Here is a 15,760-nt window from a genome sequence, read left to right on the forward strand (position 1 = left end):
GCAGGCTCCAGGCTCTGAGCCATCAGCCCAGAGCCCGACGCGGGGCTCGAACTCACGGACCGCGAGATCGTGACCTGGCTGAAGTCGGACGCTTAACCGACTGCGCCACCCAGGCGCCCCTGGAGTCTTAATATGATATTTGATTAATCAAAAATGTATATGCAAAATCTTTTGCAATTTTAAGTTTGTAATGAGAAATGTTTCCTTGTCCAGGAATCACTATCAGGATTAATAATAATGACTATTATTTCAACTTGCAATTGTACGCACTCACCCCGACATATACAAAAGCTTACTTAAAAGGAGCAAAACAACAAATGAGGAGATATATTAAAAGGCTTTATTCACAATAGAGAAATTTTACAAATATAGTTTTTAAAAATTATGTGTCAATCTATTATGTTTCCCATAACATTAGAGATTTATATAAAGTTGGATATGGCAGAATAGACTTATGTACAAATTAAAAACAATCAATGAAAAGAATGGGTACTACATATGAAGGAGTCATGACAAACATCTTCGAGTTCTGTAAATTTCCATACAACTTATATGTGTAATATTAATTGTGCACAGTATACCAAAAACATATGCAGAAACACAAAATTAAGTGCTATTTTAATTATTCACCTTTCAGGATGTGAATACATATGTAAACTTAACTGCACAGTTTTGCTGAAAATGAGAGTGTCTACCTAAGGACTTAAGTTGTTTAAAATAATTAACACAAAGTACAACTTTAAATTACATCACCATAATAATCATCTCTCATCTTGTTTACGTTTTTGGTGTTTTGGGGACTTACGTTAAAAAATCCAAGTTTTGGAATTGAAAAACTTTGTTCTTGCCATTGGCAGAGCAAAAGGTAGTACAATCATCTTGCCTATTTATATCAGGATACAAAAGGTACATTATAGTGCAGCGTGTACACATGACCTGATTTTAATATCCTCTCTGCTGCAGAAATGCAGATCACCTTTGTGCTCTTACAAATCAAACTGAAAATCAAAGAAAATAAATTAATTTAAGTTGCTAGTCCTAGGACATTCACGTGAGAATTATCATCTAAATACATATGGCCCAATTTTTGCAATAATCTTTCACACTTTGCTTTGAAGTCCTGGGAAGAAAGGACTCTCAGCTATCTATTCATTTCATAAGGTGAGCTGAAGATATGAGTGGAAGGAATTATTCTGGGTCACAGGAACTCATTAACATGGCAATAATGATGTACTAAAGGATCTTTTTCATTTACTAACTTTATTAATTTATTCTTTGACATAAACCAATGTACAGTACTGAAAAAAGAGCAGGTCACACAGGTGGTCCTTTCAGACAAAGGAAATCTTGAAACACTTTCAAAAGCTGAAACAGCTAAAACAATGGAGTCTACTGAGAGCCAATAAAATAATTAAAAAACAGTATGTTGAACCATACGAAATTGCTGATATAGGATAGTTTTTAAACTACAAGTGCAGCAATTTCATATGGTTCAGCCTAATTCATGAGGTTGCACTGACCTATCTGACCCCTCCAGGTTGAAAATGCAGGTGCTCAGAGTCTCTGTTCCTCAGTAAATGCATCATCATTATTAGCCCTTTCATGGGAAATATGACATGGGGTGCCACCAAATTTATTCTTGGGAAAGCCACTCATATCTCAAAATAATGCTTGTTCTTAAAGAAGAATCATATCATTATTTTGATCTGCGATAGGACTGTGGGGAATAGGAATGTCCATTCCTATATATTGCTTTTAAGCTGGGATCTCTATGTTGAATTTGACCACACAAAATGTACTATATTCTTATTTGGCCTAAAAGTTTATTAGATTTTCTTCAATTGACCAAGAATAGATAGATACATTAGCAGAGCTTCTTTCAGAGTTAAATTCTGCTTCCGTAAACTGAAATGAAATAACTTACTACATTTGAGAAAGGGTCTTTTTCAAATCTGAAAAATCTGAGCCAAATGTAATGCTTTTTTTTTTTTTTTTGATAACAAGGAAAAAAAAACCTTAAAGATGAAATACAAACTAAAAACCATGTGAAATACCCTTTTTTAGAGAGACTCAATTTCTTCATATACTCAGTTAAAAGCAAAAACTAATACACTAAAAGTTATATTGTTTCCTTTAAAAAAATATAATTCCGTAATAACAGAGCTCCGCAAAACCTGAACGATCAACCCATTGTGTGGTAGGGAATGGGAGAAATTAACCAGGGCATGATCCAGAAATGACACAGGACATTTAAAGTAAAATTTGAGAACTAATTCACAAATTAGGAAACACTAATATAATTAACTAACAAAAATATACCATGGTTCCAATGAAATGAGGTCAACATGAGATGATCCTTTTGGGATGACATTCTAATTTGAATTACAATGTGAGTGAAGTATTTTAGAAGATATTCTATCAAATAATGATAGACCCGCATAAAGAAGCTGTCTGTCACAGTTGTAAGATCTGTCTCTGGTGGATAGACAAACCAGATTAACATAAAATTGAAAAGGAAAAAGCTTTTTTAATACTTAATTTATTATTATGGCTTTTTGCAACATGGCAAAACATTACAGCTTAAAGCAGACATCATCTCCTCATAGAGGAGGAAAAAGTTTTGCAGTCAAATCAAAATTATAATTAAGAGGTCACTGGTATACCATTCTATTCAGTTTAATAAAAATGATACACCTTCATGAACTCCAGATTACTTAAAAAAATGTAAAAACCTATGATCCACTGACTGAATAATAAAGGATAGGATAAGGAATTTAGGTCCATCTATGCTTCTGATAATAAACCTAAAAGACTGCAAAACAATTTCAGAACTTAGGATAATCACAGACTTATTGATAAAAATTCATCATGTGCCTGAATACCAGAAAAGGAATCATTAAGGTATGCAGTGAAGGGAATGGAGCAGAGTAAAATACTAAATGTCTTTTTATTTTTCATTGACTTCAACTTCCTTTTTATTCGTAGAGAGTACAGGGAGAAGATGTGCCTCGGTATTGAAGATCCAGTGTTCCAGTGGAAGTAGATCGTCATCAGAAAATATTAAGTACAAATACCTGGAGGGAGAAACGTGAGCATATGAGACCCGAGAGACTGTGTCAGGCAGGGAAAGCAGAAACACACAGCAAAAACCACATCAATGTCTCCATTCATCTTACGGAGAATCACGGACAACAGTCAAGCACTGCAAAACCCTGAGGCAATGCCGTCACTAATGTGGAACAGAGAAGCTGCTTTGTGTTTGGGTAGTAGTGTGTGAGAACCCACAAAGCAATTCCAAGTCATCAAACTTAGGTGATGACTGGAGACACGCCTGCAATTATTGCCAGGCATGTAAGGACGGCATTCGGAAGCGGTCGTACTTGATATTATTTGAATGTGTCCATGATGAAGACATCGCCAAAGAAGATCTGACCAGGTACCTCTGCCACATACGTTTAGAACACATTTTACTTACTTTAGTGTCTCTGCCAGGAAGAAACTCTGTTGCACATCGTCATAACTCTCATGTCTGAGGTAAACATCTCTTAGGCCTGAATAGCCTCCATTCACTCTGCAGTGATTTTCCAGGGCCTACATTACAAGGAAGAGGGAAAAAGATGGTCACATTTCAATAAATTGCCACCAATTTTTATTGTGAAATTGCCAAATTCAATAAAATAAGGATTCAAGTTGAATGATGCATTGGAAGAGTTTCAGGTGACAATTTAAAAGGCCACAAAATGTAAATGCATATAAAGTATGAAAAGTTAAAGGGCACATGGACAATACATCTCACCTAATTTGAAACACTTCTACATTTAATTTTGAGACAATTTTTAGTGATTTTTGTGAGTTTGGTTCCCGACCACTACAATAAGTGAATATTGCGATTAAGTGAATCAAGTGAATTTCTTCATTTCCCAGTGCATATAAAAGTTATGTTTACCCAAAATCTATAAAGTGTGCAGTAGCATTATGTCTAAAAACAGTGTACGCACCTTAATTAAAAAAATACTCTGTTGCTAAAAAATGCTAAACCTCATCAGAGTGTTCAGTGGGTTGTACTGTTTTTGCTGGTGGAGGGTCTTGCCTTCATGTGGATGGCTGCTGACTGATCAGGCTGGTGGTTGGTGAAGGCTGGGGTGGCCGTGGCAAATGCTTAAAGTAAGACAACAATGAAGACTGCCGCATCACTTGACAGTTTCTTTCGCAAATGATTTCTCTGCAGCACGCAATGCTGTTTGACAGCATTTTACCCATAGTGGAACTTCTTTCAAAATTGGAGTCAGTCCCCTGCCACTGCTCTATCAAACACGTTTATGTCATATTCTAAATCCTTTGTGGTCGTTTCAACAATCTTCACCAGGAGTAGATTCTATCTCAAGAAGCTACTTTCTTTGCACATCCATAAAGAGCAACTCCTCATCTGTTCAAGTTTTATCGTGAAATTTGGCAATTTGCTCACATCTTCAGGCTCCACTTTCAATTCCAGTTCTCCTGATATTTCTATCACAAGTGCAGTTAGTTCTTCCAATGAAGTCTTGAACTCTTCAAAGTCATCCATGAGGGCCGGAACCAACTTCTTTCAAATTCTTATTAATGTTGATATTTTGACCTCTTCCATAAATGACGAATGTTCTTAATGGCATCTAGAATGGTGAATCTTTTCCAGAAGGTTTTCAATTTAGTTTGCCCAGATCCAGAGTGATCACTGTCTATGGCAGCTATGAAATTATGAAATGTATTTCTTAAATGCTTAAAGTCAAAATGTTCCTTGATCCACGACCCGCAGAATGGATGCTGTGTTAGCAGGCATGAAAACATTAATCTCATTGTCTTCCTTTTAGCTCTTGGGCTACCAGGTACACTGTCAATAAGCAGTAATATTTTGATAGGAATCTTTTTTTTCTGAGCAGTAGGTCTCAACAATGGGCTTGAAATATTCAGTAGACCATTCTGTAAACAGATGAGCTATTATCCAGGCTTTGTTGTTCCATTTTAGAGCGGCAGAGTAGATTTAGCCTAATTCTTAAGGGCCCTAGGATTTTTGAAATGATAAGTGAGCACTGGCTTCAATTTCAAGTTACCAGTTGCATTAGCCCCTAACAAAAGAGTCAGCCTGTCCTTTGAAGTTTTGAAGCCAGGCTTCTTCTCCTCTCCAGCTATGAAAGTCTTAGTGGGCATCTTCTTTCAATAGAAGGCTGTTTCATCTACATTAAAAATCTGCTGTGTAGTGTAGTCACCTTCATTAATGATCTGGGCTGGATCTGCTGGAGAACTTGCTGCAGTTTCTACATCAGCACCCACTGCCTCACCTTGTCCTTTGATGTTATGGAGATAGCTTCTTTCCTTAAATCTCATGAACCAACCTCTGCCAGCTCCCATCTCTTCTTCTGCAGATTCCTCACCTCTCTCAGCCTTCACATAATTGAGGAGAGTTAGGACCTTGCTCTGGATTAGGCTTTGGCTTAAGGGAATGTTGTGGCTGGTTTGATCTTCTATCCAGACCACTAAACTTTCTCCCTATTAGCGTTGCACTGTCTTATCATCCATGTGTTCACTGAAGTAGCACTTTTAATTTCCTTCAAGAACTTTTCCTTTGCACTCACAATGTGGCTGTTTGGCAAGAGAAGCCTTCCTCATTAAACCTAATCATTTCTAGCTTTTGATTTAAATTGAAAGATATGTGACTCTTCCTTTCATCCGAACACTTAGAGGCCTTTATAGGGCTATTAATTGGCCTAATTCCAGTATTGTCATATCTCAGGAAAGAGGGAGGCCCCAGGAGGGGGAGAGGGTTGGGGGATGGCTAGTTGGTGGAGCAATCAGAACACGTAACATTTATCGATAAAGTTTTGTCTTATAAGGGCGCAGTTTGTAGCATGCCAAAACAATTACAACAATAACATCAAAGATCACTGATTACACATTCACCATAATAAATGTAACAATGAAAAAGTTGTAAATATTGTGAGAATTACAAAAATGTGACACAGAGACATAAAGCAAGCAGCAAATGTTGTTGGAAAAATGGCACCAATTAGACTTGGTTGACACAGGTAGCCACAAACCTTCAATTTGTAAAAAAACAAAAACAAAAACAAAAACACAATATCCACACAGCACAATAAAGCAATGCACAATAAAATGAGGTACGCTTTTAGTTGTACTTGGTCCCTATGCCTAATTTTCTCTGGCTCTTAAAGAAAAAGTTTGCTGACCCCTGATCTAGAGAGACTGTTAATGTCAATTGGGATTATAAACCCAGAAACTTAGAACATATACTGGACCAAAAACAGCTGCTACTACACTCAGAAAATCTATTTTATAAAAACTGATTGCGGAGTACTAATTAGTGACATTGGTAACAGATATAAAAGAAGAAAATGCAAGGCAGTGAAAAAATGTGGCTGATATCTACTTCTAAAAAAAGTAGGTTTTTGTTGTTGTTATTGTTTTTGTTTTTGTTTTGCTCTGGGATGGAAGAAAATAGGATGAGTCCATTTCTTAACTGTCTAGAGAGAAATGATGCTACATTTCTGAAGTTCTCTGACTATAACGAGTATTTGGAAAAGAGATGGGTTGGGCAGTGTGGAAATGAAAATTTAAGTAACAACCTAACACAATTTGCAGGCTACATGAATAAAGAAAATACTTCATGATTTGGCACTTTTTAAAAGCCACTGGGAAAATAAGATCAACTTAAAAAAATGCTTTGATTATATTCTCTGTTGCAGACAAACAAACCAAGCAGGGAAAGCCTGCGGAAAGGAACTTTCAGGTCCTAATATTTTTTTCCTTCCTTCCTTTTTTGACAGAAGTTCTCTTTGATTAAAAAGTCAAATACCAGATACACTGGAGTAGACCAGAGATTATTTGTAAAAAAGAAAAAAAAAAACAGGATTTGGAAGAAATGGACAAGCTTGTTATGGAACATAATTAAACCCTACTTCCAAACATTTCCTAAAAAAGATTTTAACAATGAAACTTTTTTCCCCCCTTGAAGTTCTTTGGTGATAAGCTAATGAGAGGACCAGGCATGATCAACTGCCACTCCTCTCTCCCATGGAAATTTCTGTTAAGTTCCCTCTTTCATTATAGGAAAAGAGTCGTTCTGTGGGGTAGACAATGCCCAATCCTTTTTCTTCTTTTCAGTTCACCCCCATTCTTCTTCTCTCTCTGTCCTAATGTGGTGAGCCATAGTGGTCCAGAACACATTCTAAAATCTTAGAAGAGGGGGCTAAATCCCAGCCCTAGACTCCCTGTGACCTCAGACGTTTCTGGACCTAGGCAGTGTCCCTTTGCTCAACATGGGGCTGTCATGGGAATAAAACAAGATGAAGACACGCTTACCATAGTGACAGGGACCTTTCAGAGGCTTTTGGCAAATTAAAGAGAAAAAAAAGGGAACTGCCACAGGCTTTTTTTTTTTTTTTTTTAACTTTCAAAAAATGAAAAACCTTCCTGTCAAGTCTAAACTTTGAAACTTTAGGAATATGGAGCCTCCTGGGCACCCATAACAGGCCCTGGTTTCACAGTAACTCAACAGTGGAAGCAGTCACGTATTTATGCTGCACAGTCTGATTAGAACATCATTTTACTACAATCTGTTCTTGGGACTCTCAGACTCTAGGCATAGGGGTCACCTCGATTTTATGTAAATGCTTACATTATTAGTGACCATAGGTGGCTGGGATGTGCTAATAGCAGAGAATAGAAAATAGGAAAATGTTTACAGTTACTGGAAGTCTAAACAAAGGATGAAGTACAACCTAGACACTAAGTAACTGTACCTTTTTAGGGGTAAGAAAGGTAAGAGAATAGGGAGCAGCGTGAGTTAAAATCCCAAGTCAGAAAGAGAAAGAAAAGCATTCTCTTATCTTTAGGTTAAACAGGTTAGATAAACAGCTGATCCGTGGAGATTTCCTAGAGTGGATCCCAGGCAACAATGCTAATAATAAACCTGAACGGTTGAGTTTGGAACCTAGCAAAACAGACATATCAAAGAGTCTGGAAACAGGGTTCCAGCCTGAGAAGGGACAAGAAGGGACTGAGAAGACAATATGGAAAAGGTCAGACTTAGGAGACCAGAAAAAAATGTCTGTGCGTAAAAAGAAGAAATATAAAATCCCTATATAAGGCTTATCTGCTATGGGACCAGAGGAGACCTCATAAAATTTACACATACCTATAATTATAGATGTTGTCAAATCTATATTTACCAACACATATGTGAATGTATATGTATAATTTGTAGTAGACCTTTATCAGAATATTATACCTACTTAATTGGGAGGATTTTAATAAAGTTTTCATGACATTATTGAGAAAAAGCAAAAGAACTATCAGGTAAATGTTATTTCTGCTACATAGATTCACAAATGCATGAATATCTGGTATTAATGGATTGTTGGTAATTTACGGAGAAGCTTCTAGTGCTGTATGCTGGATTATATAATCTCATATCTTGTTCGACATTATTATTGTGTTTGGCATTACCATTCAGGAATTTGGTTAAGACATGGAAAGCAGGTTTACTGAGTGTATCAGTGAAAGAAGGCTGGAAAGGGAGAATTTCATTAGAAGACAGCAGGGCTGACAAATACTTTACAAATAGTAAGTATGGGTGAAAACAGATATGGAACAAAAGAACCGTCACAACAGTGGCTATGTAGTAGCTAACACCATTTGACCACAATTTCAGTGTAAGCCAGGAATTTTACAATCTACTAAAAGAACAAGGTGGACCATAGGCTGTGGGAAATGATACTCAGAAGAGAGGTTATTGAGTCGCACAGCTCAGCCCTAAGAGACCGCACATGTCATGAGGACGCAAATGGAGGGAAGTGTTGGGTGGGGAAGGAACAGGTGGCAGAACATTCTGTCTTCAGATAAATGAGGAGCTAAAATGTAGAAGAGAGAAGGGAGTTTTCCTCAGGACCCCCGGAACACAAAACACTGTAAATTCTGCTTTCAAAAAGTAACTTTCTAACACTTTCAGACATTAAAAAATTGGAATGAATTACTTTATTAGTACCATATTCCTTTTGCTACAAAGTCCTTGGATTGATGAGGAATATCCATTTGGCAAAGATGAAGACAAGTCCTTTCTTTGAGTGGAAGGCTAGATAGACTAGGTTATTTTGAAGGTATACTCCTATGTTTCAGTTTGGCTTCCCCTAAAAACAGAGCATGAGACAGGGTTGGATGCAAGAAGTTTTTAGGTGATGAATGGGAAAAGTGAATGGAGCAAGGGAGAATAGCCAGTGAAATATGTTGACTGGGTTACAGCTGTGGGCCTCAAGGGCTCCGTCCCACTGGAAACCATCTGAGGAACCATGCAGAAGGAATCTCAGAGTTATTCTTCAAAGAGGGAAGACTGACATAGTTGTCCATCAACTCCGAAGCCTCACTGCTTCAGAGTTGTCCCTGGAGACTTTAACTCTCCCGCTTCCCAGACCACAGCCTGGGAGGAAGCCCAGAGTCAGAGCAGCTGAGAAACACCAGGGAGCCCACAGCGATACTGCCCACCGCAGCTGCAGCTGAAACAAAGGAGGGCTGGGGGGTGTGACACAAGGGAAAAAAGTACCGCCACACCATCTAAGTCTATGATTTGTGCTTTACAAAAGGCAAGTGTCCCAGCACTCCTCTGTCCCCACTACACCTCAAGTTCTAGCAGAAGCACTAGTGGCAAAAAACAAGGGTAGGGTTGGGGGTACACCTGTTTTGTAGCACAGGGAAATGATCTTTATTTTTTTTTTTTATTAAAAACATTTTTTTAACGTTTACTTTTGAAAGAGAGAGAGAGAGGGAGCGAGAGCATGCGCGCGCGTGCAAGTTGGGGAGGGGCAGAGAGAGGAGACACAGAATCCCAAGCAGGCTCCAGGCTCTGAGCTGTCAGCACAGAGCCCAACGCGGGGCTTAAACCCACAAACCGTGAGATCATGACCTGAGCCGAAGCTGGACACTTAACCAACTGAACCACCCAGGAGTCCTGGCACAGGGAAACAATCTTACATCATACGCTATGCTAAAATTTGACAACAGACAAAAATCCTAACATCTGAAACCAATTTATTACCCCACAAACACACACACGCCCCTGAAGAACCAAGCAAACCAAAGCTCTTCGACCACATGACAATAGTGGTTTACTTATTTCTGTTTTTATATCAGTCCCTGGCCATATGCTTTTCACACTTTGCCATCTCTAAAATTGGCATGTCATAATTTAATTGGTAGTGTTGTATTCTTAGTGGTACATAAAATCACACTGTTATCAAATACCCTTATCAATTAGGGTGTTTTACATTTAATGAGATATATCAGTTTAAACTGATATTCACAAGGTGACTCTTAGCCTTAATTCTTTTGCTGGAGTGTTGAAAACCAAAATCATTTCCTATCACCAAAGTTTACATGAACCTCCATTTTTATACAGTTTTTCAGAGGTAAAACAACACACATTTAAAGAAACTGGAACTACTACTGGCTAAACATTAACGAGAAAACTTTGCAAGGAAAAAAAAAAGAAAAAAAGGGACCTAAAGAATCGTTATTACTTAAAATGATTAATGACCAGTGATAAGACATATTCTACATGGAGTGGGTAAAAAGCAATATTCATCAATGGCTTCCTAAGATATTAGTTAACGATTTACACAAAGGCAATATATTCATTTTAGATTTCCTGAGAGAAGTTCTTTTATTTTTTTAAAGTCTGTTTGTTTGTTTGTTATATAGAGAGAAAGAGAATGGGAGAGAGGCAGAGAGACAGAGAGAGAATCCCAAGCAGGCACCCTGCTGTCAGCACAGAGCCCAACAGGGGGCTTGATCTCATAAACCGTGAGGTCATGACCTGAGTCAAAATCAAGAGTTAAGCACTTACCCGACTGAGCCACCCAGGTGCCCTGACAGAAGTTATTTCTAATGGTCAGTTTTTAAAGACAGCTAACTTTGTAACAGAGTGTTAAAGAGTAAGTGAGTGTAATTCAAGCTTTGGCTTGCTCTTATTGCCTGGGTGCCCCATCACAACTCCTTCCAGAATAACAGCTCTTAAAATTAGACACCATTTGATGCATGTTCTGGAGGCAACGTCCGTGGGCACTGGCACACAGTGTTCACCAGATTAGTTTAGGAAGATGATATGCCATATTCGGCAGGAGAGACCCAAGGGGTGACAAAGACAATTAAAACAGTGTATTGGACAGATGGAAAGTCTATATAAGCCTGAGATCAGTGAATGAATACTATTGCACAAAGTAGTTCTATAGGTTCTTTCTAAAAGTTAGATCTAAGTAGTTAATTTATTCTGTGAAAGAATTTCAATCTAAAATGGAACTGGAAGGTAGAAAATGGAAAATCTTATGCATGTGCCCTCGGGAAAACAAAACTTGAGGACAGAGAGACTGATTTCCTACATATGCTGGATTTATAGAAAACTGATAATATTGGAATGACAGGGAGTTGGTCAGAGGGTACTTTATATCAACTTTGGGAAGTTTTACTTATGGTTTTCAGAGGAATGAACATGAAATGACACAGGCCTGGCTGGTCTCACAGAAGAGCTCCATTGAGCTGTATTTGTAGGACTGGACTGGTTTTGTCTGCTCAGGGAATTTTCAAAGCTGGTCTCCATTTGTTTTTTACTTGAATAGACTCTAACTGAATTCTTTCTTCTTTACATTCCCTGTCCATAAATACAGCCTACTTCAAACCCTCAACTGACTCACCTGTAGCTTGCTACATTCTGTGTGTCCTGAATTGCAATTCCTCTGCTCTTCTGGAATCAACTTTTTTTTTTTAATATAATTCTGAGTTTGCCTCAATTTACCTCTTTATTTAGGTGGGAACTCTAAGTACAAGCATATATTTTCATTTCAATGTCCAAAGACTAACAACAACAACAACAACAACAACAAACCACAGAGCGGCTTCTTTAAACAGACAACAGGCAGGGGTGATTTTCCCCAAGTTGTCAACAAGTCTTTGTGGAATTAAATGATCATCATTTCTATGGCTGTGGGAACTTAATTTCATAATATGCCTTTCTACATACTTCCTTCAATCTCACAATTCGTATATTAATATCATTGTCACATGAAGCAAAGCCAGGGATATAGGATGACAACTGACAACACTCATTCCTAAGTTGGGAAAAAGTCTGATTAAAGCTTTCAAAACCATAGGAAAGTTGATATACTAGATTGATAGAAATCATTGAACATTTTTCCTGAGACATTTATGAACAAGAAATGTCAGCAGATTAAAATATCACCTCTACCGCTTCCCAGGCCCATTTCCTGTACTTTGGATCATGAGTCAGTCGCCACATGTACATGTAAGTCTCAACAACCTCTGGCCGCAGGATGTAGTATTTTTCATTTTGCCTTGTAGCAATGGCTTCAACACCACCATCGAATCTGAAAGCTTCTGGTCCCAGCTTCATAACTAAAGAGTATGCACGGTGACAAGGGTTATTGCCTCGGACACTGCTTAGTTCTATAACTTAAATGAAACTAGAAAGTACTTTACAACATTCAAGAGATATGCCAAAACAATCATTTTAAGAAATGGTTATACCATAAGAGACTCTTAAGGACTGAGAACAAATTAAGGGTAGGTGGGGGTGGGGGAGAGGGGAAAGTGGGTGATGGGCAGGAGGGAGGGCACTTATTGGGATAAGCACTAGGTGTTGTATGGAAACCAATTTGACAATAAATTATATTTAAAAAAAAGAAAAATAGAAATGGTTATAAACATCACATAATAAATAATGTTCAAAATAATGTCTCAACTTTGAGAATATAGTCATCTAAGAGTCCTTTTTAGAAAATGGCAATGATCGTTTATTTTCTTTCATTTAACCATCATTTACTGAGTGCCCCCCAGGTAAATACAAGGCACTACAACACCCCTTATTAGTTAGCTGGAAAACTAATTCTAAGTCATTATGTCATAAATTATGTTAATCTTTGTGCTTCAAACTCCTATTTCATAAGAAGGGACCCAGACTCTATTTCATAGAGACACTGAGAAGATTAATAATGGTTTATAAAATACTAAATTTCTTTTGCACTTGGGATAGAGAGTCTTACCCAATGTAATTTGCTTAAAGCAGGGTCAATAAATGAGACTGGCTTAACCCTTTACGGCCTCCAATTTTGTTCCTTAGTAAACTAAGAGTAGATATTTTTATGTAGAAAGCAGTACTTCCTAAAGTAAAAAATATAAATTCCTTTAAAATATTAATCATGAGCTTCCTATTTCATGAGGCACAGTGGAGATTCTTTTGATGGCAGCAATGTCAATGTTCCTTAGGAATGAAATAAAAGCATGTGGGAATAGATAGAAAATGAAGAGTAACATGTACTCACATGTGCGATTGTAAGATTCATAACAGGTCCGGGCAATTTCAGCCCCGAGTTGAAGGTAGTGTTGGGTCAGGCCTGTGGGAGCATCGTCCGCCCCGAGTGCAAACATGCCTCCAGCAAAGCAGGTCAGGTGGCCCATCTTGTGTTCCAGGAGGCCCCCTTTCCACTCCGCGATGTAAGTCAGTCCCCTACTAGACTTGCGGATCAAGTGAGTCTCAATTGCCTGAAAATAATAATTATTTTCAACATTTTTAAATCTCCTCTCAAATTTATACTAAAAACACTCTCAAGACTAAGAGAGAAAAAGGATATAACCTCACTCACGGTTTGAGTTTGTTATAAATCTGATTCAACCTGAAATTTTATGCTCTTGCTTTCTGTATCTTCTTCTAGTATATTCCTTATTAGTTTGGTTAGTTAGAATTATCACTGTTGGGCCAGTCCAGTTGGTTTTGCCTGAGTCCATGATCAAACACTTTTAGTCCTCATACAACAAAAATGGTCTGCTTCTCAATGATAGGCCACTGGTGTAGACGTAATGCTTAATGCATTTCCATTTTCACAATGAAGAAACAGCACAAAGCACAGGCCCTACTGTGGATGAAGAACAGAGCGTATCTGTATATAAAATCAGGCTGGTGGTATTACCCTTCCTTTTGCTCTCTTAGGCTCAGAGAGTGGCAAAACTGAGTGGGAAAGATGTGCTGTTCTTGAATCAGTTTGCTTGGCCTCAAAATTCCAGCTCTGACATTTACTATCTGTGAATTTGGTGGGTAATTTGCTTACTGTATCCCCAAATCTCAGTATCCTTATCCATAAAAGGAGAATAAGTAGTATTTACTGAGAAAATTCAGCAACATTTAGTTTATGAAGCAGTCAGTACTGTCTCTAGCACTTGATAAAGTTCATTTATCATCCTCATTCACATCTCCATTGTGGTAACATTTGAATTAAATTCCTCCCTAATAATTCTATTAAAAAGCACATTCATGTACAATGGAAAACAAAAAAGACACATGAAAAAATGCTCATCATCACTTACCATCAAGTAAATGCCAATGAAAACCATGATGAGATATCACCTCACACCTGTCAGAATGGCTAAGTTCAACAACACAAGAAACAACAGGTGTTGGTGAGGATGTGGAGAAAAAGGAACACTCACACACTGTTGGTGGGAATGCAAACTGGGGCAGCTGCGATGGAAAATAGTATGAGGTTTCTCAGGTAATAATGGAACTATCATACGATCCAGCAATCACACTACTAGGTATTTATCCAAAGAATACAAGAACACTGATTCAAAGGGATACATGCACCCCTATGTTTATAGAAGCATTATTTACAATAGCCAAGATATGGAAGCAGCCCAAGTGTCCATCGATTGGTGAATGGATAAAGAAGATGTGGCAATAATAAAATATTATTTAGCCACAAAAACAAATGAAATCTTGCCATTTGCAATGACATGGATGGAGCTAGAGAGTATAATGCTAAGCAAAATAAGTCAGTCAGGGAAAGACAAATACCAGATGATATCATTCATATGTGGAATTTAAGAAACAAAATAAATACAGGGAAAAATAGACAAATCACGAAACAAAGTCTTAATTATAGAGAACAAACTGATGGTTACCAGAGGGGAGGGATAGTTACCAGAGGGGGGAGATGGGTGAAATAGGTGATGGGGATGGAGGGCACTTATTGTGAAGAGCATAAGGCGATATATGGAAGTGATGAATTATTATAATGTACACCTGAAACAAATATAACACTGTGTGTTAACTAACTGGAATTAAAATAAAAACTTAAGGAAAGGAATAAAGATCTGTAAATTGGGGGGAAATGATGTTTACAAATATGATCTGTAAAATATCTCTTATTTCTGCTGCAGGATTGTTGATATTCTTTTCAAATAGATAAGCCTTTCAAATAAGCCTTATATTCTAAAAAGCAAAAATGAAATATAACTGTTTGAAATCACTAACTTCCAACTACTGTAACAGGAAATGTGTTTTTTTTTTCCCCTTTCAATTACTTCATAGAAGAAAAAGAGCTAAGACTACGTCTATACCTGTTACACTATTATAAAAAAAAGACAGTTTTTTAGGAAGCACATTTGGGAACAGTACACACAGATGAAACTGAGATTGAGAAGAATGAATGAAAGTGAATATACAGACAGATAAAACCTTTCCTATTTTTATTGGAAATAAATACATGAAACCAAGATGGTAAGAAATAAATGAACATAGTACTGTGCTCATTAACTGTGGTTAGCTAGTTTTATTGATGGTCTAGTTATATTAACATTCATTCTTATTCATGCAACTGGACATCTTAACTATTTACACTTCTTATAGCACAAATTACAGTAAAGGTCTTAA

General features: G+C 37.4%; 1 protein-coding gene across 1 annotated transcript in view; it reads right to left on the reverse strand.

Moving 5' to 3' along the window:
- Positions 1–318: 318 nt before the first annotated feature.
- Positions 319–15,760, reverse strand: part of MAN1A1 (mannosidase alpha class 1A member 1) — a 173,066-nt gene continuing 157,624 nt past the window's right edge. The window contains exons 10-13 of the mRNA XM_025925936.2: positions 13,377–13,596; positions 12,278–12,450; positions 3,476–3,591; positions 319–3,074 (exon numbers count right to left, since the gene is read on the reverse strand). Coding sequence (XP_025781721.2) covers positions 2,948–3,074; positions 3,476–3,591; positions 12,278–12,450; positions 13,377–13,596 — 636 coding nt within the window. The 3' untranslated portion in view covers positions 319–2,947. The remainder of the gene's footprint in view (positions 3,075–3,475; positions 3,592–12,277; positions 12,451–13,376; positions 13,597–15,760) is intronic.

Source organism: Puma concolor, chromosome B2 (genome assembly GCF_028749965.1).
Source record: "Puma concolor isolate L17-30 chromosome B2, mPumCon1.1.hap2, whole genome shotgun sequence".
In the NCBI taxonomy this organism is placed as follows: domain Eukaryota; kingdom Metazoa; phylum Chordata; class Mammalia; order Carnivora; family Felidae; genus Puma; species Puma concolor.